This window comes from Dunckerocampus dactyliophorus, chromosome 2, assembly GCF_027744805.1.
Source record: "Dunckerocampus dactyliophorus isolate RoL2022-P2 chromosome 2, RoL_Ddac_1.1, whole genome shotgun sequence".
In the NCBI taxonomy this organism is placed as follows: Eukaryota; Metazoa; Chordata; class Actinopteri; order Syngnathiformes; family Syngnathidae; genus Dunckerocampus; species Dunckerocampus dactyliophorus.
Window position 1 is genome coordinate 24,630,853 of NC_072820.1, and position 26,367 is coordinate 24,657,219.

At 40.5% G+C, this 26,367-nt stretch overlaps 1 protein-coding gene across 1 annotated transcript; it reads left to right on the forward strand.

Annotated features, from left to right (window-relative positions):
* On the forward strand, nucleotides 1-25,222 carry LOC129177626 (tissue factor-like). Its single transcript, XM_054768953.1, has 7 exons — nucleotides 1-171; nucleotides 11,159-11,270; nucleotides 13,515-13,604; nucleotides 17,625-17,728; nucleotides 19,514-19,692; nucleotides 21,016-21,181; nucleotides 22,584-25,222. Exons 1-7 carry the CDS (start codon nucleotides 51-53, stop codon nucleotides 22,718-22,720), a joined length of 909 nt encoding a protein of 302 aa, XP_054624928.1. The 5' UTR covers nucleotides 1-50; the 3' UTR covers nucleotides 22,721-25,222.
* The last annotated feature ends 1,145 nt before the right edge of the window (nucleotides 25,223-26,367 follow it).

Here is a 26,367-nt window from a genome sequence, read left to right on the forward strand (position 1 = left end):
CCAAAGGCAGGAGGCACACTTTGAGACGACTTGGGTTTGAATACAGGGGGATGCTGGCTGCTCTTTTCATTTTTCTTCAGAGAAAGGAAATGAAGTGTTGTAACATGGCCTTTTGGATAAACACACTTTATCTGGGAGTCTGCATGTCTGCTTTGATGGTCACAGATGCAGGTAAAACCCCACAAACTGTCATTATCGTGGCTACACAATACTTCTATGTCTGAAACGGAGAGCACATGAAAACTGGGGTGTCTTCTTGAGGATTAACAATGTTAACCTTATTTTAAGTAGGCAGATTATTGCTTGGTCTCCATCTTTAGGTTGCTGGTTTAAATCCATTTGGAAGGACCAGGATGTTAAAAAAGGGGAGATGTATTCAGGAAACGTGTTCAACGTAAAAATACACGGCTGTTGTCTTGTCTTTGGGCAGATTTTGTAAGTTGATTAAGTTGTGTATAAACCTGACTGTTCCGTCACATAACATGTAACTGTGGTGTGTTCAATGACCATCAAAGTAAAAAATCTTTACCCTTGGTTAAAAAATAAACATTTCCAACTAGGGGTGGGCGATAGTAATTCGTTGACACTTTGCCCTTCAAATTCTGTGGCTTCACTCTATCACGGGTTTTCATAAAAATGCATAAAAATGGCTAAACAAAGGAAAAAAAACATATAATGCATTCAGAAAACTCATGTAAAGGGTTTGTGATTATATGTAGTATTCTACAGTGGCCACTAGGTGTCAGTAATGTCACTGTAATGTTGGGTGAGACACAAAAGCACCAGACTTGATCGCCGGAACAACATTCTTTTATTGCAGGTTTGAATGATTTCACAATAGGCGCAATAATCCCTAACACAGGCTACTGTTGCGTCCGTAACCCATGCCAAGCTAAAACTCAACTCTGAACCCCCAACATCACTTCCTGTCCGCCCCCCACACAACTCATCCGGCACCGGAACACATTTACAGCAACACACACAAGCACAAGTCTTATTTATGTCTTAAATGTCTTATTTTCTCTTATTTTGTCTACTATATTGGTTAATATGAGTGCAAAGGTGACTATATGGGTGTTATTTAATGTCTAGAGGGCTCTAATGATGAAAAAACTTATTTAGAAGGTTGTAAACAGATTCTCTATGCTCCATTTATAAATAAGGAATCCGACTTTGTGGAAATTCACTTATCCTGGTTGGGTCTGAAAGCAATTAACTGCAATAAACAAGGGATTACTGTACTGCAAATTTTGGTGTCGATCAATATTGGTATCAATCCCGTACCATGTAAATACTGGGCCAGTGTGGCTGAAAATACAGTCATAAAAAGATTAAATACAAGAATGAAATGAATAGTAATTAAAAGAATACAATTCCTTACTTTTATACCTATGGTCCTGGAAGGGGCATTGCAAGGGAGGGAAAGATAGGCTTATTGTGAGAAGGAAGTGTCAATAATGAGAGCACTACCTGCCTAGTTATCACTGTCCATTTCATAGGAGTAGATCCTTTCACATTATGCCATTTTTATCCTTCATGGCGGTTGCCGCGTTTGAGCGGGCTGATTTCTCCACTTTCTGAACACTTTACCATGTCTAATTTCACGTTCTCATTCATTTTCGTTGATGCAGAAGAGTCTGCCTCATGCATGGGGGGCATAATGAAGGGAAAAAGGTTAATAAAAAAAACAAATGTGACGTTGTCCTTCCCTCAGCACCGCCCACACGTAACTAGTTCTCTTCTTGTACTGTATTAATCATATCTAGGAGTGCATACGTAACCGTTGTAACAAGAGGACTTCCTCCTCGTCATCCTTACCACATGTGAGCAGACGTTACAATAATATCTTAATACAATACAATAATATTATGATATTATTGTAATGTCTCAACACCGGCGTTGAGAGTAGCTTGGCTGCGCATGATCCGCACCTTGTGTGTGTTTTTCTGCCGTAACTGGTTCTCTAGAGAGTCTCGTGTTTATGAACCAAAATTAAGCTTTTAATTAAATTCTGTGAGTGCGTACATAACCACAAAATCGATATTTGGATGGTTCCGCCCTTCCTTTTCTAACACCATCATTGCTTTGCGATTCTAATTAGCTTTTGCAATAAAGGCAAATAAAGATGATCTTAAGGGAAAGTTGGGGTTATCACAGCTCACTTTGAGGCAGCAAATAAAAATATTCAGTTGGTTCCTGAGACTAAATCACTCTTGTTTGCTCTGGCATGTGCTGATTAAACAATCTTATGAAAGAACGTTGCTTGGGGCCAGGCTTCTACTCCTAACACAGTGCAAGAAAACAAACATACTGTAAATGCAAAGAGAAAATGTGTGTGGATGTGCTTGATGGTCAGCTGAAAACATTTTACTCTAAGAATGTATCTAAAAATTTAAAAAAGCTTTCAGGTTTTCAGATAGTAGTGGTGGGATGTTTGCCTCTTTTCAAAAAACCGGTTCCTTGGACGTTTTTGTGGGAGCACACACGGTCCGCTAAAACCTAAACCATGAAACGTGATACCTTTTTCTAAGGCACAGTACTTCATGACAATGAAGTGACACTTTTTGTTGGCTATATCAGTAACTATAAAACTATAAAGCTTGGACTTTCACTTTAAAATTTGTTGAAGAATTTGATTCAGGCATACCTATCCAGAAATACAGTGAGAGGAGCAGGTTAGAAATTCACAATGTACTTGTGGCACGCAGTAAAATAGTTGTCCCCCAAGATCAGTTCACCTGTTCAGCCTATGGTCAGCAGGTGGCGCACTATTAATGCTTTACAAATGAGACTAGAGAAGCTGATCAAACCATTGAAGAGTAGATGTGACAGGCGGACAAAAAGTGTCACTTCATTATCATGAAGTACTGTGCCTTAGAAAATAGTACAACGTCTCATAGTTTAGGTTTTAGCGGAGTGTGCGCGCTCCCACGACGTGCATGCAATAACCAGACTGAAGGAACAGATGCACTACAGGAGTCCATCAAGTATTTTAATGAGGGTATAACAGGGGTACAGTCCCCTTCTGGGTGGTGTAATTGTAATTTGTTTTTCTTTTTGTTTTGTGTTTTGCACTTCTCAGCTTCAAAGATAAACCAGAAAAGGAATGTACTAACTCCCCAGAGCTAATTGGTCCAAACGTTATCACTTCCTATAACTCTGGGATTTGGTAAATTCCCTTTCTGGCTGGTGTACAGTGTTCCCTCGTTTATCACGGGGGATAGGTTCCCAAAATAGCCCGCAGTAAGTGAAATCTGCGAAGTAGCCAACTTTATTTTTTTTTACAATTATTATATATTTTTTAAGGCTGTAAAACCCCTCACCATACACTTTACACACTTTTCTCTGGAAGGCATTAACATTTTCTCACATTTTTCTCTCGTTTAAACACAAAGTTCAAATTTTGTTTGAATTTTAATGATCAATCTACTAGGTTGGACACAAGAAATTATTAAGTGACTCACGCGTATTCACTCCTCTGACCGTACCTTGTCCTGGCGCCATTCGGCTGTAGCTTTTATATGTTTGTTAAAACATATTGCTCCTGCTGTCGTCCTCCTCCTCTTTCTACTCCTTGAACCAAAGATTCACTCGGCTGGTTAGCTTCTTCTTTTTCCTTCTTCTATTGTTTATTGGCGGTTAGCAAGCAGCTCACACAGTTGGCGAGTTTGCACCCTCTACTGGTAGCAGTGGTAAATACAAGAAGAGACACAAACAACAGAGCACTGATAGATAGCTCTAATAAATATACTGTACCACAAGGACGCAGAGCACAATGCGCGTTCATATGCTGTTAAAAAAATATGCAAAATTTGCACTTAAAAAATCCACAAAACAGAGAATAAGCAAAAAGTGAAGCGTGATATAGCGAGGCAACTCTGTAATTGTAATTTGATTTGGGTTTTTTTTTTTGGGTACATGGCTTCAAGTCAAATGTTAAAGGGGTACGCGACTGTGACAAGTTTTTGAACCACTGGTTTAGGGAATGTCCTCGAAGTAGGACATTCCTTATTTATAAATGGAATAATTTCTTATTTATAAATGGAGTATAGAAATCTGTTTACGACCTTCTAAATACGTTTTTTTAAACATTAGAGCCCTCTAGACACAAACTAACACCCCTATAGTCACCTTTAATTCAATTCAATTCAGTTCAATTCAATTTATATAGCGCCAAATCACAACAACAGTTATCTCAGGGTATTTTACACATGAAGGTCACAATCATAAATGAAAACAGAGAACCAGCTAAAACCCCACATGAGAAAGCACTTGGCAACGAGGGCAAGGAAATACTCCCTCTGGGGAAGACCCCTTGGACAGAACCCAGGCTCTGTGCTGCGGCCATCTGTCTCCACTGGTTGGGTTAAGATATAAAATAGAGTAGAGGGATAGATGGTAGATCAAGCCAGAAGTCTTAGTCTTAGTCCAAGGAACATAGAGGAGTGTCTGTGATACATATCAGCATATCATGCTTCAGTTCTAACTATATGCTTTAGCAAAGAGGGAAGTTTTGAGTTGACTTAAATAGAGGGAGGGTGTGTGGACCCCGGATTGAGTGGGGGAGATGGTTCCACAACAGAGGCGCCTGATAACTAAATGCTCTGCCTCCAACTCTACTTCTAAAAATTCTTGGACTGGCAAGTAATTGTAAATTCTCAGAGCAGATTGTTCTCCTGGGTTGATAGGGTTCTAGGAGCTCTGAAAGATATACTGGTGCCTGACCATGTAGTGCTTTAAATGCAAGAAGCAACATTTTAAATTCAGTTCTAAATCTGACAGGTAACCTGTGCAGTGAAGCTAATGCGGGTGAGATATGATCTCTTCTTCTGGTTCTGGTTAAGATTAGTGTGGCAGTGTTTTGGACTAACGGAAAGGTCTTTAAAGATTTCTTAGAGTAACCTATTAACAGAGTTACAATAATCCAACCTGGAGGTCACAAAAGTTTTTCTGCATCTGGTAGTGGCAAGATTTTTCAGGAATTTCACCTTTACACTCCTATTACACCAATATAGTAGACATAATAAGAGAAAATAAGACATAAATACGACTTGTGCTTGTGCTGTGTTGCTGCAAATGTGTTCCGGTGCAAGGGGAACTGAGTGGAGTTCGGTCGGGAAGTGACATCGGGAGTTCAAAGTTGAGTTTTAGTTTGCCGTGGGTTATTGCCACAACAGTAGCCCGTGTGAGGGACTATTGTGCCTGTTGTGAGATCATTCAAACTTGCAATAAAAGCCTGTTCAATCAAGTCTGGTGCTTGTGTGTCTCACCGAACTTTACAGTAACATTACTGACACCCAGTGACCAGTGTGGAATACTACATATCATCAATGTCTTTGAATGTGTCTTCTAAATGTCCTATATTTGTATTTCACTTAATTTAGCCATTTTTATGCTTGAAAATGCTTAATTCAGGCTAAAAATATGCAACATTTTCTTAAATATGCTTTTTTTTTTTACTAATAGGCTGTATTCAACCACAAAACAGCAATGATTTATCAATACATTTCTGAAAAACCGTGATAGAGTGTGTAAATGTGCAAAGTAAAAGAAAAAGCAGCATCCAGGTAAGGTATTTAGTGAAATTTGTGATTCAGGAAAACAAAGTGTCTCAGCTTTTGTTTCCTGCTGCTCATTTACCTCACATCCCAGTTGTGTGTAACATCTGCCTCCCCCTTCTGCTTAGTGTCTGCTTAGTTTCGCCAATAACGTGAAGCTTTAACAGAAAAAAAGACGAGGAAAAAAAGACAGCTTCTTATTTTTTTCAAAGAGTCGGCTCCAAGAGATGGTTCGTTCACGAATGACCCATCACTACCACTATCAGGATAGTTGAGTATCGAGCTGGGTGGAAGAAGGAGAGACTGCTGTGTGATTGATTTACTTTTGACACACACTTCCCAAAACAAGACTTAAAAAATGGTGTGTTTAGGAGAAAGAGTGAGTAAGAAGAAGCAGCAGATGTTCCAAGAACGTTCAGTAGATTGCGCGATGTTTTCACGCTGAGGCTCGGTTGGATTACATCAGCTACTAAACATTGAAGACATTGTGAAAGATGGCTGAGTCATGTTGGCTGACTCATCACTTGATGAGGGTGAAGCCTAGTTTCATACTTTCAGACATCTCTGACGAAGCCTTTTGCTTGTCTTTGTTTCTTATCTTTATATTCCACCTTAAAAACTGTTTACCTTGCTTTGGTTGCTTTCCCTTTTTCAGTACAACCTCACATGTGTGACTGTAAGGTTATGATTTCATTTTGCTACAGTATATGAACTAAACCGAACCAACCAAGCGGAAGAGTCATGCGTTTAGGTATAAAGGCTCTTTTGTTTCTTTATTACCAAACCTTTTTTTATACACTGGATTTATGTAACTGAATTTTTGGTGTTTCAATTTTGTGAACTGAACCCCAACTGTTTTTTTTTTTACACCAAATTTTGCTGAAAGTGTGTTTAAAAATAAAAGAAAAGGACACATTAAAATAGAGTGTTTTAAGATTCAGTTTATAAAAATTCAGTTTATTAAAAAAATCTATCCATCCATCCATTTTCTATGCCGCTTATCCTCACTAGGGTCGTGGGTATGCTGGAGCCTATCCCAGATGACTTAGGGCGAGAGGCGGGGTACACCCTGGGGCCTGGACTGGCATTAAAAAAAATCAGTTAATAAAAAATAATTTCATAAAAATTAAGTTAATAAAAAGAAAGAAATTTTTTAAATAAAAAATTCTGTGAACAAAATTCATAAAAATCAGTTCACAAAATTCAGTTCATAAAGAAATCAGTTAATACAAATTCTGTTGAAAAAATTTCAGTTTATAAAAATTCAGTCTATAGAAACTTTAGCTTATAAAAAAAATACAATTCATGAAAATGGATTCATAAAAATTCACTTCAGGAAAAATTCTGTTAATAAAAAATCCATTTATAAAATGTCACTTTATAAAAACTCTGTTTATAAAAAATGTTAATAAAACATTTCTGTTAATAAAAAGTCAGAGTAAAACAATTCAGTTAATTAAAAAATCACTTAATAAAAATGAACTTTACAAAAATTCTGTGAGCTTCAAATGTCACATGTGTTTGCACTGAAATTTTTTGCACAGATTTTTTTATATACTGAATTTTAAAACACCGTGTTTTAGCAAATTACATTTTTAAACAATGTATTTTATTAAACTGAATTTGAACACACATTTTGCTTAAAAAAAATTTTATTCAATGAAATGTTCAGCATAATTTGATGGTGGAAAAAAATCTGTTCACAAAATGTAAAAATTCACACAAAATTCAGTTTCTTCAAAAAAAAGCTTTGGTAATAAAGAAACCTGTGATTGGCTGGCGACCCCGCCTCTTGCTCAAAGTTAGCTGGGATAGCGTCCAGCACACCCCCGCAATGCTAATGAGGATAAGCGGCCTAGAAAATGGATGGATGGATGAATGGATGGATGGACAAACAAACAAATTAACCTTCATGCCAAATGGCCTGGTGTGCCTTGACTGGTTGATGTGGAGATTTTTTTCCACCAAGAGGAAGGTGGTGTCATGTTTCTTTCACCAAAAACACAATGACGACACAAAGACAAAGTCATGGGGAATATTATTGATCATAAGTCTGACTCTACTTGAGCATTTAAAGACTCGTATGAAGTTTGAAGTCTGCACTGTGTCATCATGCTGCGCCACCTTAAAACAAAGCGCTTTAATTGGCTCACAACTTTAGATAGCTGGTAAACACCAGATCTCTCATACAGGTCTTGGCTTGTGTTGTGATGTTTTGTTTCCAAGGGGGTGATAGCGTGATGGTGGCACACGATAGTGACAAAGCTTTAGGCGCAACGTAAAAGTCATTTTGGTCGTTGTGTTACTTCCTTGTATGGAAGTTTGTGAATGACAAAAGGCTAGGAAGTTGTGGTTTGTCAAGATGTTGTCATCTTGAAACACTCACAACTAGAGAGTCAGATGTTACTGTAGTATGAATGATAAGAATGTTGGACCGTGAGGTCACAGAGGGGAAGAAGGCACTGCAGGTTAAATCACGCACATTAAATCATGGGTGTCCAAACCTTTTCCACCCTAGGGGCCACATAGTGTAAAATGAAGGGATTTAAGGGCCACTTTGATATTTTGTAAAGCATATGCTAAGAAGTTATACTGTATATATTGTTTCAGATCATCAAACAAATTTAAATATTAGTCAATGACAACACAACTTAACACAAAATGCAGTTTTTAAATGAAACTTTTTATTATTAAGGGAGAAAAAAAATCCAAACCTACATGGCCCTGTGTGAAAAAATGATTGCCCCCTAAACCTAATAACTGGTTGGGCCACCCTTAGCAGCAACAATGTCACGGTGTGGGGATGGCGCTGGATCCCAGACACGGGGGCAGGAGACAGGTGAGGTTAGAAAACAATTTATTCAGTCCAGAAACTAACCAAAAGCGATGGTGCCAAGAAGGGCGCACCTTGGAACATGCAACATACAAAAAGTTCTGGCTGAAGACGGGTGCTGCTGAACGCATATGCAAAACTAAATCTAGCAAGGTCTAGTGGATGCAACACATGGGCAGCATGGTGTCGAGAGGAGTAATCCGGCGTTCTCCAGCTGTCATCAGTCCAACTAAGTATGAGGCGTGGGCAATCAACCTCAGGTGTGTTCAATAGCTCCGCCTCCAGCCAGGAGCCTGGGATCTGGAACAGAGAGCAAACAAGGAGGAGACATGGGCACAAAGCAAGGGCATGTGGATTGTGACAAACAACTGCAATCAAGCGTTTGCAGTAACTTGCTATGAGTCTCTTACAGCGCTGTGGAGGAATTGTGGCTCACTCTTCTTTGCAGAATTGTTGTAATTCAACCACATTGGAGAGTTTTTGAGCATAAAACGCCTTTTTAAGGTCATGCCATAGCATCTCAATAGGATTCAGGTCAGGACTTTGACTAGGCCACTCCATTTTGTTATTCTTCAGCCATTCAGAGGTGGACTTGCTGGTGTGTTTTGGATCATTGTCCTGCTGCAAAACCCAAGTTCCTTTCAGCTTGAGGTCACAAACAGATGGCCGGATATTTTCCTTCAGATTTTCTGGTAGACAGCAAAATTCATGGTTTCATTTATCACAGCAAGTCTTCCACAGCAAAAAAATAAGAAATCAGGAAGGGGGAAAACACTTTTTCACACCACTGTAGGTACAAAAGCCTATTATTACTATGAACTTTTTGGGCTTTTTTTTCATTTTTGTTGTATTATTTTTCATATTTCAAATATTTAAACTCTTAATCTTCATTAATCTTAATCTTCATTCAATCTTAATTTTTTTCATGTAACGTGACTTGATATTTTAACTTTATTCCCATAATGCTTTCCCTCACATAATTCTCCAAAATGACAATTTTGTTGTTTGTTTCCCATATTATGATTTAAAGAAATAACATCATTCAATCGCGCATTCTGATTCATCTCATCTTATATCATGTTATATTTTTTATATTGCTCAGTGATATTTTCCTTTTCTTCTTTCTCTTCCTCAAGAGCGGTGCGCAAGGCAGCATTATCCTCCAATACTGCCTTTATATCATCTTGTAGAACCCTGACATCCTTGCGTAATGCTCTATTTTCTTCCATAGGGTTTTTAACCTCCTTAAGAGCAGCGCGCAAGGCAGCATTGTCTTCCAATAATGCCTTGATATCATGCTATAGAACTCTAACATCATTGCATAATGCTCTATTTTCTTCCATAGGGATTGTAGCTTCCTTAAGAGCAGCGCATAAGGCAGCCTTTTCATCTTGCATTTCCTCTCTTAGTGCCTTCGTTTCCTTGCTCAGTGCTCTATTTTCTTCCATCAGGTTTATGACATCGTTATGGACCTGCATTATCATTTCTGATTTTGAATCCATGTTCCAGGGCCAGTATCATTTTGCTTTGTGTTTGACATTGTTGCTAGGCAACCACTTTGAACTTCAGCAGTTAACCAGTTAGCTTGACTTGGTAGCAGCTGTCAGCACTTTTAACTAGTTTATTTATAGGAATCTGTACCTCTCGCCTATCCGAATTAAAGTTGAGGGAGTCAGCAGCCAGTTGTGATCTTGTGTTCGTGAAGTGTAGTCAGGAAAGCACCAAAATAGTTTCTAGTATCTTCAGCAGAGCTCTCGCCATGTACGTCCTCTCCAGTCAACACTTAGGGGAAAAAATTGTTGTATATATATATATATATGACTTTATTCTCATGATATTCCAACTTTTTCCCCAACATAATCCTCATTAGAGTTGCGGTAGCATGCTGGATCTTATCCCAGCTGATTTCAGGTGAGAGGCGGGGTACACCCTGGACTGGTCGCCAGCCAATCACAGGGCACATATAGACAAACAACCATTCACACTCACATTCATACCTATGGACAATTTAGAGTCTCCAATTAACCTAACATGCATGTTTTTGGAATGTGGGAGGAAACCGGAGTACCCGGAGAAAACCCACAAATGCACGGGTACAACATGCAAACTCCACACAGAGATGCTCAAGTGGAGATTCAAACCCAGGTCTTCCGATCTCCTGACTGTGTGGCCAAAATGCTAACTACTTGGCCACCATGCGGCCCCTCCTTTCCAGATAATTTTTGTTAAATTTTATTTCTACTATGTGTCACAGGCCAATTAGTATTTAATAGTTTGACAGCCTAAGGGAAAAAACTGTTTTTGTGCCTGGTTGTTTTGGCGAACAGTGCTCTGTATCGCCTACCGGAGGGGAGGAATTGGAACAGCTCATGGACGCGGTGTGAGCAATCCGCAGAGATGTTGCCTGACCTCTTCTTGGCTCTGGACCGATACAGTTCCTCTATGGAGGGCAGGCTGGTCCTGATGATTTTTCTCTGCGGACTTGATTGTCCGTTGCAGTCTGCTCTTGAACTATGGGCCAGTATTTCTTTTTTGGAGGATTTTGTTTTTCTAAATTAGTTCCGCCTTGTTTGGTCTCTGGGAGAATTCCAAAGAGCAAGCAAAGGCCTCTCTTCAACTCCGGACACTTCCCAGCAGATGACCTCTGGGAATGAAAAATCAAAGAAAGCCCAACAGCAGCATGAGAATAAATAAATAAATATAAAAAAAATCTTTCCACTTTTATTTTGGTAAATCCTGATCCAGTATCTCATTTGTCATATCACAGATGAGCATGCACCCAAAGCAGAGAATGTGCGGTGGGTGTCTCTGGATTTTAAAACTATCCTCATGTGGACTGCATCGCCATCAGACTACACATTCACAGTCAAGTACTCTTGGTGAGTTCACACACACACACACACACACACACACACACACACGGTTACATTATAGTGTTATTCTTCACTATAAAGTAATCCTTTGTTTATGGCGGTTAATTGGTGACAAATGAATTTCCGCCAAGTAGAATTTCTTATTTATAAATCGAATGTATGCATAGTTAGAGCATAGAACCTGTTTATGACCTTTTAAATATGCTTTTTAACATTATTAGAGCCCTCTAGACATGAAATAACACCTCTATAGTCACCATTACACTCCTATTACCCAATATAGTAGACACAATAAGAGAAAATAAGACATTTCAGACATAAATAAGACATAACATAGATCAGGAGTGCTCACACTTTTTCAGCCTGCCATCTGCTTTTAAAATAAACAATACAATAAACAGAGAATATAGACATATATATTTAGTATACATATATATTTATATATGAACATTTATGTACATTGTACATGTATATGAGGTGTGCACACACTTTTCCAGCATTCAAGTTACAAATCAAAATGATCTACCTTAATTATTAGTATTTCACATTCACAGTTTCCATTTACAGGTCATCAAGATAGTTGATATAATTCAATAATTCACAAATCAAGTCAATATGGCAATGAAAATAATTCCTCAATAATTGTGTAGGTAACCTGAGCAGTACGTCAGTCAAAATAACTAAGTAGCGTTCATTATACATACACTGCATGTATTACGTCCAATTAGTATTTACTATCAAACATTACAGATATACAAGAAATGAAAATGATTATACAAAACACAATGCAGCCGAAGTAAAGGCAACATATTGAAAAGGTTTCAGCAATGGGCACATTTTCCAATGCATCGTGAAATAGTAGTTTATCAAACGCAAGTGTAGAACCAGATTTCTATAGTGAAGTTCAGGACGCGAAGCGCAGCCGTCAAACAATTGACTTTTTTTCTACAGAACAAGTCGCTACAAGTGAACGGATAACTATTGTTGTACATATAGGTATTTTACAGCTGGGTTAGTTGATCCATAATCGGAATAACAAAATGAAGCTTGCATAGCTGTGTTACTGGAGACATCTGTTCACCACTTACTTTGCAGACAAGGCACAACATCCAATCAGGAGGGGCGCTTAATGTCAGCTGACTGATGTCATATGACATCTACAAAGCGATGCTTATGACGTGGGTGACACATGCAATCGACCCACACTACCTTCCGATTGCAACCGACATAATGGGCACCCCTGACATAGCCTCACACATTAGCATTGGAAAGAGTTCCTTGTTGGTTTATTTCTGCACAGCACACTTCCTGCAGTGACTATTGTCTCATCAGCGTAACATTACTGACGCATAGAGACCAGTGTGGAATACTACATATGATCATGTCTTCCAATGCATCTTCTAAAAGCTTTATATTTGTATTTTTATGCTTGAAAATACTTCCCTTAGGCCAAATATATATAACATTTGTTTTACTAATAATAGGCTGTATTCAACCACAAAACGACCATGATTTATTAATTGATACATCTTTGAAAAACTGTGATAAAGCAAAGCTGCAAAATTGTGAGGGATTAAAGTTGTCCCTCGCCACTTAGTTAGAATTTTGCTCGATGCGGCGTCTACATATATGATTTTGACAACAGCACTTCCTGTTTCCCAGCGTGCTTTGCTGTACTGTTGTTGTTAAGTTACATGTTTAGAGCTCACATAGTTGTTGATTATTCAGCATTATTCGTTGGTAGTGTCTTGTCTGTTGTTATGTACCTATTACGTTGCTGTGTGATGTTTTTTTTAGCTCTTTCTTGAAAGACACCGTGAGTGAGAATGATATGTGGAATGGCCATATCGGGCGGATAAATGATCGATGGCCAATATTATCGGACAACCCTAATATTATGTCTAATATGTCTTATTTTCTGTTACTATATTGGGTAATATGAGTGCAAAGGTGGTTACAGAAGTGTTATTTGTCTATAGAGCACTAATAATGTTAAAAAGCGTGTTTAGAAGGTCGTAAACAGGTTTTCTGTGCTCTAAATACGAATTCGGATGGATAAGGAATCCTACTTAGCGGAAATTCACGTATCACGGTCAGGTCTGGAACCAATTAAAGGCCATAAACAAGGAATTATTGTATGTTACATATTACTGTCATTTTGGGAGTTTGTCTTAAGATATGCGACATTGTGAAATGGTTTCCTTCAGTGAGCATCATTTTAACATTACAATTATGTGGTATGAATATTAGGGATGATGGTGACTGGATGGTAAGTCCCAACTGCATTGGAATATCAGAAACAGAGTGTGACCTGTCTATCGACCTGGAGCCCATTACCAGGTACGTAACAACAAGCTTTGTAAAGACAACGTGCCTTCATGACCTGATGTGCACTGACTTGCATGTATTGTAATGTACATGTTGTAGTTTTTTGTCACAAGGCTCCATGACATTGTTTGATAACATTTTTAACATTTTATTTCAAGTTCCTTAATGTTGAAATGTTACTTTTTAACCTTTAAAAAGAGCCAGACTCCAGTACAGGGGGCTTTGCTACATATAGTACAACTATCCGTCATTCGGATAGGTTTCAGAGATTACAGCTGAGACACACCAGTTATGCATCACAATTGCTTACCTGGCAGCAAAACACTGGGAACGCAACCAATGAGAAACTACACAGTACATGGGTAAAGAACAGAAATCTTAAATCCAAAAGGGATACATTTTGCCATGGCACCACAAGTTCCAACAGTTTATCTGATCACTGCGACAGAATCAGCTAGTAGGAAAAATAACCTAACTGAAACGGAAGGGGAACAAATTAGGTTAAAAATGTCGGCAGCTCACTCCAGGGCAATGCCAGGTCTCCCCCTTCTAACCTCACCCTCGAGGAAAGAAAAGCTGTGACATCGCTGAGCAAAGATGAAAACATCACAATCCTGCCAGCAGACACTAAAAGTGGCCCAACCGGTGGATACAAGAGCAAAATCATAGAGCACCTGCAAACATTACAGAAGTCAGAAATGATGAACAATGGTCGTTGGTGAAAGTGCATCTCGTTCCAGAAAGATAAAAGCAAGGTGGATAAGGACGAAAAGAGTAGCAGGTGCAATAACATTGTCTTCCTGTATGTATCAGTCCTATCTGAGAAAGGATTTTTCACAAACACAACATACCAGTACACTTCAGAGGTTGGTACACCCCAAAGACAGGACATGCTATACGCAGAAGAACAATCTGGTGTATGCTGTCCACTGCAGTGAGGAATGCACTGATTTTTACATTGGGGAACCCAAGCAGCCACTGAGCAGGTGCATGGCACAACACAGACGAGCTAACTCTTCAGGTAGACTCTCCGGTCTACCTGCAACTCACTGCAAAATGTCTGCTAAGACAACTTCTTGACTGCGATGTTCTGTGCTAAAAAGAAAAAGTTTGTTAAAAAAAATTATATAAAATGTAAAAACAAGAGATAGAAATAAAACAAAAAGAAAAACAGAAAATACATCAAAAATACATAGGTATATATACTAATTAACTGTGATTAAAAAACAGGCAAACGAAACAATAAAAGTAATAAAACTAATACAAAACATCATATCCATTCAGACAGCTCAGCTATTTTTCCAGTTGTGTAAGAACTTGGGCATCACCCTCTACAATGAGACCCACCACATCTCTGTACAACGAGACCCTCAATAATAACATCCATCCATCCTCTATACCGCTTCATCCTCACCAGGGTCGCGGGGGCTGGAGCCCATCCCAGCTGACTTCGGGCGACAGGCGGGGTACGCCCTGGACTGGTCGCCAGCCAATCGCAGGGCACACACAGACAAACAACCATTCACACCTATGGACAATTTAGAGTTGCCAATTAACCTCACCTGCATGTTTTTGGGAATGTGGGAGGAAGCTGGAGTACCCGGAGAAAACCCACACGCACACGGGGAGAACATGCAAAGTCCACACAGAAATGCCCAGGGGAGAATCGAACCCAGGTCTTCCCGATCTCCTGACTGTTCCTGTATTGGCCAACGTGCTAACCAGTAGACCACCGTGCGGCCCTCAATAATAATAACAAAAACAAAAAACAGCACATCCGATGGAATCACTGTCAAATGTTTTGAGAGCTTTACTCGTTTGTATTTGAAGTTATTTTAAAATATTTACATGATCTAGCCCACAACCTCAAACCAATCTCTCGAGGTGCATTAAAAGACATAACTGTAACAGGGCCACTGGGGAAAAACTACATTTGGACAATCTACCTTTTTCCATCAAGGGCCGTCAACTATGGAACACATTACCAACAGAAATCAAATGAATCCCAGATATCAACTGTTCACAAGAAAGGTTGAGTGTTAAACTGAAAAGAAAACCCAAAGTTGTACATGTTAACTCTACATGTCCAGGGGCCTCATCTATAAACGCACAAAATGGGGCAGAAAAGTCGCGTACGCCGTTTTCCACACCAAGAATGGTACCTATAAAAACACAACTTGAAGAATGTGTGCACCGGTACGCCACCTTTGTAGTTGGCATACCGCACATTTTAAGCGGTGAAGTGAAATCATTTTTTAAAAATAAACATGCAGTGGAAGCCAATAAAGTTTTATCCGTCATTGCATGACAACATCACGCTGTTATTGACTTAAAATGTTTGTGGAAAGTGTTGTTATTTGACATGACACTGATGGATATCATTTGGCATTTGCCATAAACACCATTACGCACGAGTGTATAGTATCTGGACAAAAAGATAAAGAAAAAACACAACGCAGCACTTGAATACTTTATCATTTTATTTTATAACCATGACGATATTATGGGTTGGATGAATATCAATTATCAAAACATCAGGTTGTCAATTAAATAATTCTAGGGATTAAGTTTACAAGACAGAGAGCTAATATGTCGCTTTTCCTTGGATAGTTTGTCAAAAAATAAGACAGTTTTCCATTGCATATGTCAAATATGTCATCAATAGCAACATTTATTTACCACGGCCTTTATTTGTGTGGAGAGTGTCAGGGTCGTGTGCGTAAACTCACCCTTTCCTTTTTCAACGATGATTTCTTTTGTTGTGCTTTGAAATAACACACATTAGTTCCTCATAAAAGAATGATAATATACCTAATAGTTAGATAGTGTTAATGCCATCATTAAGTTCAATCATTTTAAAATATCCATCTGGAATTACAGCAATTCATTTTCGATATTACTTCTTCATCCCCGTTTTGAGTCTTTGCGTCCACCTTTAAATTAAAGAGATGCTGCCAAGCTTCTATTCATCTCAAATGTAGTATCAGTTAGGGAAAATGTAGAAACATGCTCCCTGAAAATGGAAATGTGTGCCTTGATATTGGACCACTTGGACCACTTTTGGATTTTTTTTGCCTCAGTTGGCCCTGCTCCATTCACACAGAAGGCAGCGAACGTGCCGTCACTCAATCTTTTATTTGTTACGCGACTGCTGCGTCTTCCAAATATGATACTTTCCACCTCCATTTCCGTGAAAGCCCGCTTCTCCATCCTCGTCATATTCCCACCTGCCGTGATTCCAATGCGATCAAGTCTCTCTAAATATGGACGCCACAGTCACGAGTCAAAGGGCGTAACTTGAGGCGAAGTTGTGTACGCACACTTCTCCTCAAGGTGGAATCTATAAACCACGAATTGCGTGAATGTGTACTTATGCCACTTTTTTTAGGACTGAATATTTTTGTCCGTACGCACATGTTGGGTTTCTGGCGTACGCAGACTTTTAGTCAGACTTCCACGCACATTCTTATAGTTGAGGCCCCTGATCATTCGCACACAGTTCAAAACGCCCACTGGATGGGGGTATGAATTGGGGTTCTTTTTCCTGCAAGTTAATAACTTCATCAACATTGAACCAGACATGACGAACATGGAAGACACACAAATCCTTTCAGCATCCGAGATAATTATCTGCATTTTAAAGCTGAAAAAATGACTAAATAACTAAAATTACATACAAAAGTATTCTTCCATTGCCTCTCAATAAATAGAACAGTCCCGAAGTCAGCTGGGATAGGCTCCAGCATACCCCTAATGAGAAGCGGGATAGAAAATGGATGGACGGACAACGCACAAGAAAAACCTCACTGCACTTCCAGTCCTTTGATTCGCACTTCATGTCCTTTGATCCTGACATCATGTCACGTGATTATGGTGTCACTTTGTTATGACCTTTGACCTTTAGGTCGCAACTCAATCAACATTTTGACAGAAGCTGGACCTTCTACCTCTCTTGACGCATACTGTAGGGCAATACGTGGGTGTAAATTCTCACAGTGCGTACGCTGAATTCATGCGTTTCAACTTTGACAGGACCTTCACTGCTGACATCCAAACAGAACCTGAGAGTGACGGTGACTACGAGCTTGAGGAGTTGCCGCACACGTATTCACCACCCTTCAACCCCTACAAACAAAGTAGGTACAGTACTCCCTCGTTTATTGCGGGGGTTGGATTCTTAAAATAACCCGCAATAGGCGAAATCCGCAAAGTAGTCAGCTTTATTTTTTATATAATAGTATAACTGTAATGTAATGTAATGTTATGTTATAGTATAACATATCATGTATGTTTTAAGGCTGTAAAACCCCTCACTATAAACTTTATTCACTTTTCTCAGACAGACATGAACATTTTCTCACATTTCTCTCTCGTTTAAACACCCTCAAAGTTCAACCCTTTGTTTGAATTTTAACGATCAACCTACAAGGTTGGACGCATATAAATGACCAATAGTGAGTCGCGCGTATTTCACAGTTGCTCTGACCGTGCCTCTTTGTCCTGGCGTTGCTCCACTGTACCATTTTTGCATTGTTGTTAAAACTTCTTTGTCCTTGTGCTATTTTCCTCCTCCTTTATATAACGAACCGAAGATTCATTGATTCCGTAATGGTGCCCTACAGCCGTGTAACTTCTACCTTCCTTTAGCATGTCAACAAGTCCAACTTTTTGTGCGATGGTTAGCATCTTCCTCTGCCTTTTGGGTGCAGAACGTTTCGCAGATATTGTGGGTTTTGTTGGGAAGAAAACTTGCAAACATACAGAGTTCAGAGTCACACTGCTAGCTCTTTGCTAGCGATCGAACACAACCGGAGACATGGCATGGGGGAGATTGACTGACAATGGTCTACAGTCCCTTAGCCAATCAGGACGCACAACACCACGCGTGGGTTCTCCATGAGCCAATCAGGACGCAGAACATAATGCTGTTCATGCCTTTGTATGATCAATAATTCCCAAAAAAAACAACAGCAGCACACTACACTGCACACTGGGATCGCTTCAGGCCGCAACAGTGCGAGCCACAGGTGATCGGCTTTTGTGATTGGTGTTGAAAGGCATTTATCAGCATATGCCAATCACATGCCTTTCCACGGAATCAGTATCGGGCGATACTGATTGCTGGCCAATCGATCGGAGCATCCCTAGTAGTTAGATCATAGAAAAAGTGTTTACAACCTTCTAAATATGTTTTTTCACATTATTAGAGCCCTCTAAACATGAAGTAGCACCCCCATAGTCACCTTTGCGCTCCTATTACCCAATATAGTAGACATAATAAGACAAGTTCAAACATCATCTTCACTCACACATGTTAGCATCGGGAGAGTTCCTTGTTGTTGTTCATTTCTTTACTTCCTTTTCTGTACAGTACTTCCTGTGGTGGCTATAGGCTTGTAAGTGTAACATTACTGAAACCCAGTGACCAGTGCAGAATACTACATATCATCACCATGTCTTTGAACGTGTCTACTAGTCTACTAAATGCCTTCTATTTGTATTTGTACTTCATTTACCCATTTTATGCTAGAAAAATATGCTTAATTTAGGCAAAAAAATACATACAATATTCTTATGCATGCATATTTACTAATAATAGGCTGTATTCAACCGCGAAATAGCATGATTTATAAATTAATGTATTAAAAAAAACATGATGGAGTGAAGCCACAAAATTCGAAGCGTGAAGTGGTGACGAGCGACTGTTTGTGCAAAAACGTTTTTTAATCTTTGAGTTCAGCTCGTAAAAAATGAAAGTGGTGCATTTCTATTTTTATATGTCATTTGAAAGTCGACAAATGATGTTGAAGCTGTTAGTGTGTTTTGAAGTTTGCCGTGCCACAAAGCCAAGTCTGGGTTGTCCTTTCAATGTCTGGGTACTTTCTCTTCAAATCATCACTGGTCATTTATTTCCTGCTCAGGTGAGATCAGTGCCGCAGAATTCAGCGTGGAGGTTGTGGAAGAGGGCAAGGTGAGCGTGATCATCAAAGATCCTCTGACCAGCTTTCACAAATATGGAAAGCAGCTCACCATCAGAGACATCCTCAAAAATGACCTCCAGTACAAGATCAGCTACTACAAGTCTGGAAATACAGGAAAGGTACTTAACTTACTTAACTTAACAACGTATGACTCGACCATCACGCGACATTCCTCTATTTGATGGTGATCCTCTGCAGTACAGGGCCTTCATTACAGTCTTTTGAACAAAGACTGGAAAGCAAAACAACAAAAGCGGACAGTCTGTACTACCTGGAACAACAGTACGTATCCTGATAATGGTTACACAAAAGCAAAAACTTTCTTGAAAGAACTTTTTGGAAGTCCTTACAAAACTGCAACCACATACATTAACAAAGCCCTGTCAAGGGCACTACAGAGTTGATTCTTGCTTTCTGTGTGGTTGCTGTAATATGATGAATGAGCTGGAGTATGTATATGCCGATGAATATGAGAGCCGTCCTTGCAAAGTTGCCATAGAAATTACGAGAGCTCTGGAGAAACAAAGCCTGTGAAATTATTGAGTCAAGTGGACATAGGGCCAGATTCAGCGATATGGTGGCATTCATTGACCGTCATGTTAGGATTTTAGGTTACGTGAGAGTTGCAGAGAAGGTGACGCACTGGAGACGCCCCTCAACACTGGGCCAGAACCTGGTGGCAGACCGACAGCTGACCGGAAGCACGACAGTGAGCCCAAATTCCCCACTAGCGGGGGAGGAACTGGAGAACTATTTGCTAAGTTTTGAGCAAATAGGTAAATTCTGAATTGGCCTGAGTTGGCTTGAGCAACCACCACAGTTTAGCATTTACTGTGGTGGTTCACTTCTGAGTGCAAAACCTCTGCGATGAGAATCAACACCTCCGAATCCGAGTTTTCAGTTGTAAAAGGGTGGACGACACCTTCCGGATTGGGAGGGCAGACCTGCCTCAGGGGGAGGAGTTCAAGTATCATTGGATCTTGTTCACAGGTGAGGGAAAGATGGATCGTGAGACATTGGGCTACACAGAAAAAATCATCTTGATTTCATCGTCTGGGTAGTTAGTAACAGAAAGGGCAAGATACAAGTGACCAAGATGATCGGTGAGAGCGGAGTCACTGTTCCTCCACATTGAGAGGAGCCGGTTTAGGTGACTCGAGCATCTAGTTTGGATACCTCCCGGACAACTTACTTGTAAGGTGTTCTAGGTGCTCAACCAGGAGGAGGCCCCACAGTAGACCAAAGATATACTCAAAGCTGGCCTGGTGGAACTGGAGGAGGTACACCTGTGACCTGCACCCGGATAAGCAAAAGAAAATGGATGTATCCCTCGATAGACTGCATACATTATTCTGGTTGAAATATTGCTTCTGAAAAACAACTTGAATGTGAGAACAATATTTAAATGCGTAACAAAAATGTGATTCAATTTGGCATTGCAGAAAGACATCCTATCAAACTCCAATAGAGCGGAGGTGTCAGGGCTGGATGCTGGTCAAAGTTACTGCTTCATGGTAGCGGCTTTCATCCCTTCAAGGATCAAACCCTACCAACAAGGAGCCTGGAGCATCCAGCAGTGTACTCCCGGACAGAAGAACGTATTGCAAGGTACATGTGCTCCTTAGAAACTATACATGTATGGAGTTCCGCCCGAGTGGAGTTTTAAAAAGAAAATATCCTTCCAAATAAAAACACATTCACTGGCTGTCATGCAGATTTTGGCCAGTCAGAAACCTGCAAAATCAGTCACAGCTGACTTGGTCGTGCATTGTAAATATCTATATTATATCTATAAATATTGTAAATATAAACAAACGCAGACAGAACCACGTGACACCAAAACTATTGAAGAAAGAACGCATGCAGACAAAGTCTGTCTTTGGTTGTCCAGGGTTTGTCTAGACTCGCTACAAAGTGGAATTACTTGTGCGAGTCATTTTGGAGTATAAGACAAAAACATATCAGGAGAATATGGACTGGGGTGAGTCATACATGTGTTTCAGGGCACTCACAACATTATTGTTCCTACCTGAAAACGCTCCCGTGTGGATAGCCCCTGAGTAAAAGCTCATTTTTTAAGAACAAAAATCAACGTTTGTGTGTGGATGCGAGGCCACAACATATTGAAAAGTACCTTTTCAAAATACAGCGTAACCTTGGTTAGTGTCTGACTCTAACCAACATCATTTTTCTCATAAGAAATCATGTAAATCCAATGAATCCATTCCAGAAAGCCAAAAATGTTAGCACAAAACACATTTTCATAGTTTTACAATTAATTTTACATGCAGAAAACAATTGTCAATGCATAGAAATGATGAATGAAAGAGATAACTGAACATTTAAGGTTACTTGTACCTTCATTGAAGGTGTAATTGTTGCCAAAGACACGATGTGCCAGCGAGACCAACACGGACACCACTTTGGTGTTTTGCTATGAGTTATTGCTTGACTTCAACACTGTTTCTCAGCTTCTTTATCAAAATGCTGGCACTTGCAACGTTTTTTGGCTTATTTTGCCGCCGTGATCAATAACTGCTGATAACATCATAGACGGGCGATGGAGCTCACTTCCAGTTCCTGTTTCCATGTATTAGTAAGCTAACGGAATGCTAACAATAAAGTTTTGTGATAAAAATCCATTAAGAACACGGTTGGACTCACGAAAGCTAACAGGATGCTAACAAGGACGTTTTGTGATAAGAATACATTAAGAACACAGTTGGACTCATGCAGTGTGTTAATAACACGACAATACGTGCCATATTGTACACTAACCGGGGCTTCCACTAAAAGAGGTTCCACTGTATATATTATATTAACTTTATAAAGATTACATTTTAGCCCAGGCATGTAAAAATGTCACTCACGGGAGAGCTTTTAGTAAAAGTTTCATGACATTGTTCCTCTTTATTTGATGAGCAACAGGCTTTGCACAGGTGCTAATCATGTTTTTAACACTTCTAGAGTGATGAAGTATCTCTAACTGTAACCTTCATTTGCCCTCTAGAGCTGAGCCTGGGAGCTTTGGTGGGTGGACTCTTTATCGTGCTTGTTATCCTCATCATCATCATCACAGTGACCGTCCTATGCTGTCGACGAAGAAGCAGACCCAGTCAAACTTACCAGTCATCTACCGTTGTTTAATGGATGATACTGTCCGTGTTGTCTGGAAATAATCACTCAGCATCAAACAGATAATTCCCATACTGTTTTTTTAATGTGTATGTCTTTCTTAAAAGGAGCTGGTCTTCTTTGTTTGTGTGCCGACTTCGCACACAAAATAGTATACAGTATACAGTAATCCCTCGTTTATGGCACTTAATTGGTTCCAGACCCAACTGTGATACATGAATTTACATGAAGTCCATCAATCCATCCATCTTCTATGCCACTTGTCCTCACTAGGGTCGCGGCGGTACAGTATGCTAGAGCCTATCCCAGGTGACTTATGGGCGAGAGGCGGGGTACACCCTGGACTGGTCGCCAGCCAATGGCAGGGCACATATAGACAAACAACCATTCACACTCACATTCATACCTATGGACAATTTAGAGTCTCCAATTAACCTAACATGCATGTTTTTGGAATGTGGGAGGAAACCAGGGTACCTGGAGAAACCCATGCACGCACGGGGAGAACATGCAAACTCCACACAGAGATGCCCAAGCGGAGATTCGAACCCAGATCTAGTAATGAACAACAACTAAAAGCCTCAGCCACACAAGCACAGGGTGGAGGCTGCATGTAACAGACTGCCAGGAGTTGAGTCTTAAGGCGGGACACCCAAGGTGGCGGGGTCTCAGGGTAGAGGCCTGACAAAAGTGCAATCCACTTCTCCGGGTTGAGGGCTGGACACAACAACCCATGCCGTGAAGAAAACACTTATAAAAAAAAATGAGTGATGTGTATGCATAATGCCCCCTTCACATTTCTGACTGCCCCCTCATACGTGCATGCCAACAACAGGCCCTGGTATCGTAGCAGAGTCAGACTTGCGTTTCAGCTTGACGTGGGTTACGGCTGCAACAGCAGCCTGTGTTAGGGATTGTGCCTGTTGTGAGATCATCAAACTTGCAATAAAAGCCTGTTGTTCCGGCCATCAATTCTGGCGCTTGTGTGTCTCACCTAACATTACAGTAACATTACTGACACCTAGTGACCAGTGTACAATACTACATATCATCACAGCATCTTTGAATGCGTCTTCTGAATGCCTGATATTTGTATTTTACTTCATTTAGGCCATTTTTATGCCTGAAAATTAGGCCGATTTTTTTTTTTTATTTACTTAAATATGCAATTTTTTTTTACTACAATTAGGCCGTATTCCACCACAAAGCAGCATGATTTCTTTTTCTTAAAATGTGATAGTGAAGCCTCGAAATTCGGAGCACGAAGTGGCGAGGGATTACTGTATCGAATAGTTAACACTGTTACGGCTTTAGGAACACCTCATGGAAGCTTTGTCAAAAAATTACAGCTACATTTAAAAAAAAAATCTGCTGTTTATGCTTTTTTCGTGTATGTCTTTCAAAAAAGGGAGCTGGTCTTCTCTGTGTGTCTGTGTGCAAATAGTACACTCCTTTGTGCCACAGTATTTTCACCATTTTGATAGATGTTTGAAATAATATGTATGAAAACTACTATCAGTATCTCCTCTGGTACTATCTCCACATGTTAGGAGAAATAGACATAATATTTCATAAAATGAGACTCACCATAATATACTCACAGTGATGTGTATCTACTAATTATAGTTCGTCTGTCAGGACTACTAACCATGGGTAATCACGTTTCATACCTCGGAGCGATGATGTATTTTCATGACAAAATAAATTCCGTTTCACAAAAGAAGGGCTTCTACTGGTTATGATCGTACAGGTCAGAGGCGTCCAAACTTTTTCCAGCAAGGGCCACATAGTGAAAAATGAAAGGATGCAAGGGCCACTTTGATATTCCCATTTTATCTTTGTGATATATTACTATACTATAATTAGTACGAACTTTGATATTTGCTAATTTTTCTCATTTTTGCTGTTGTTTTTTAAATTTTCCAAATATTTCAACTTTCTTCCTAAATAATCTTTGTACATTTTCTTGTTGTAACAAGATGACTTTATTCCCATAATATTATAACTTTTTCCCCAACCTCTTTGGCCAAAAGTTGGCCATGCCATTCAGGGCCTCAGGCGGGGGCGGTTTCATCTCCGGTTCTGTCTGGGTGGGAGTGGGGTGGGGCATGGGGCTCCTGTGGCCTTTTTCTCTGAGAGACAAGTTTTTCTGTTAATATTTTGACTTCAGTCTTGTAAAAGCACTGTGGATTTTTCCATTTCTGCTGTTGCTTTTGTAGTTTTCTTATTCAATTATATTTTGAGAATGCACTGTGGGCCAATAAAAAAAAACAGGCACGGGCCGCAAACACTTCTTGTTTTGTTTCATCCATTTCCCTCTGCTTATCCGGGTCCTTGTCACGGGGGCAGCAGTCTCAGTAGGGAAGCCCAGACTTCCCAGTCCCCAGCCACCTCCTCCAGCTCCACCAGGAGGACACCAAGGTGTTCCCAGACCAGCTGTGAGACATAATTGCGCCAGTGTGTCCTAGGTCTGCCCCTGGGCCTTCTCCCGGCTGGCCATGCCCGGAACACCTCACCAGGGAGGCGTCCGGGAGGCATCCGGACTAGATGCCCGAGCCACTACAACTGGCTCCTCTCGATGCGGGCTCTACTCTGAGCCCTTCCTTGATGACTGAGCTCCTCACCCTGTCTCTTAGAGTGGTTATTGACCGATAAATTGAGAGCTTTGCTCAGCTCTCTCTTCACCACGACGGTCCGGTACAGCAACCGTATTACTGCAGACGCTGCACTGATCCGCCTATCGACCTCACACTCCAACATTCCCTCACTCGTGAACAAGACCCCGAGATACTTGAACTCCTCCACCTCATCCCCAACCCAGAGGGAGCAATCCACCCTTTTCCGACTGAGAACCATGGCCTCGGATTTGGAGTTACTGAATCTCATCCCAGAAGCGAGATGCAAACCGCCCCAGTAAATGCTGCAGGTGACAGCCCAATGAGGCCATCAGGACCACATCGTCTGCAAATAGCAGAGATGAGGTCCTAAGGCCCCCGAACTGAACTCCCTTGACGCCTTGGCTGCGCCTAGAAATTCTGTCCGTGAAAATTATTAACAGAATCGGTGACAAAGGGCGAAGGCCAACATTTACCGAAAACAGGCTTGACTTACTGCTGGCAACGAGAACCAGGCTCGTGCTCCGGTTGTACAAGGACCAAATGGCACATAGTAGTACGCCACCAATCCCGTACTCCCAGAGCACCCCCCACAGGACACCGTGAGGGACACGGTCGAATGCCTTTTCCAGGTCCACAAAGCACATGTAGATCGGTAGAGCAAACTCCCATGTAGCCTCCAGTAGCCTCGCAAGGGTGTAGAGCTGGTCCAGTGTTCCGCGACCAGGACGAAAACCACATTGCACCTCCTGTAGCCGAGGTTCGACTAACGGTCGTACCTTTCTCTCCAGCACCCTGGAATACAGTAGACTTTCCCAGGGAGGCTGAGAAGTGTGATCCCCCTATAGTTGGAACACACCCTCCGGTCACCCTTCTTGAAAAGGGGGACCACCACCCCAGTCGGCCAATCCAGAGGTACTGTTCCCGACTTCCACGCAATGTTGAAGAGGCGTGTCAGCCAAGACAGTCCCTCAACATCCAGAGCCTTGAGGAACTCAGGCCGAAACTCGTCCACTCCCGAAGATTTGCCATTGTTTGACTCAT

What these genes read in the sequence shown, in the direction of transcription:
- LOC129177626 (XM_054768953.1), top strand. Translation starts at nt 51, where the DNA reads ATGCTGGCTGCTCTTTTCATTTTTCTTCAGAGAAAGGAAATGAAGTGT. An exon ending in TTTGATGGTCACAGATGCAG is followed by an intron (nt 172 to 11,158) that starts GTAAAACCCCAC and finishes GTCATATCACAG; the next exon opens with ATGAGCATGCACCCAAAGCA. An exon ending in ACAGAAGAACGTATTGCAAG is followed by an intron (nt 21,182 to 22,583) that starts GTACATGTGCTC and finishes TTTGCCCTCTAG; the next exon opens with AGCTGAGCCTGGGAGCTTTG.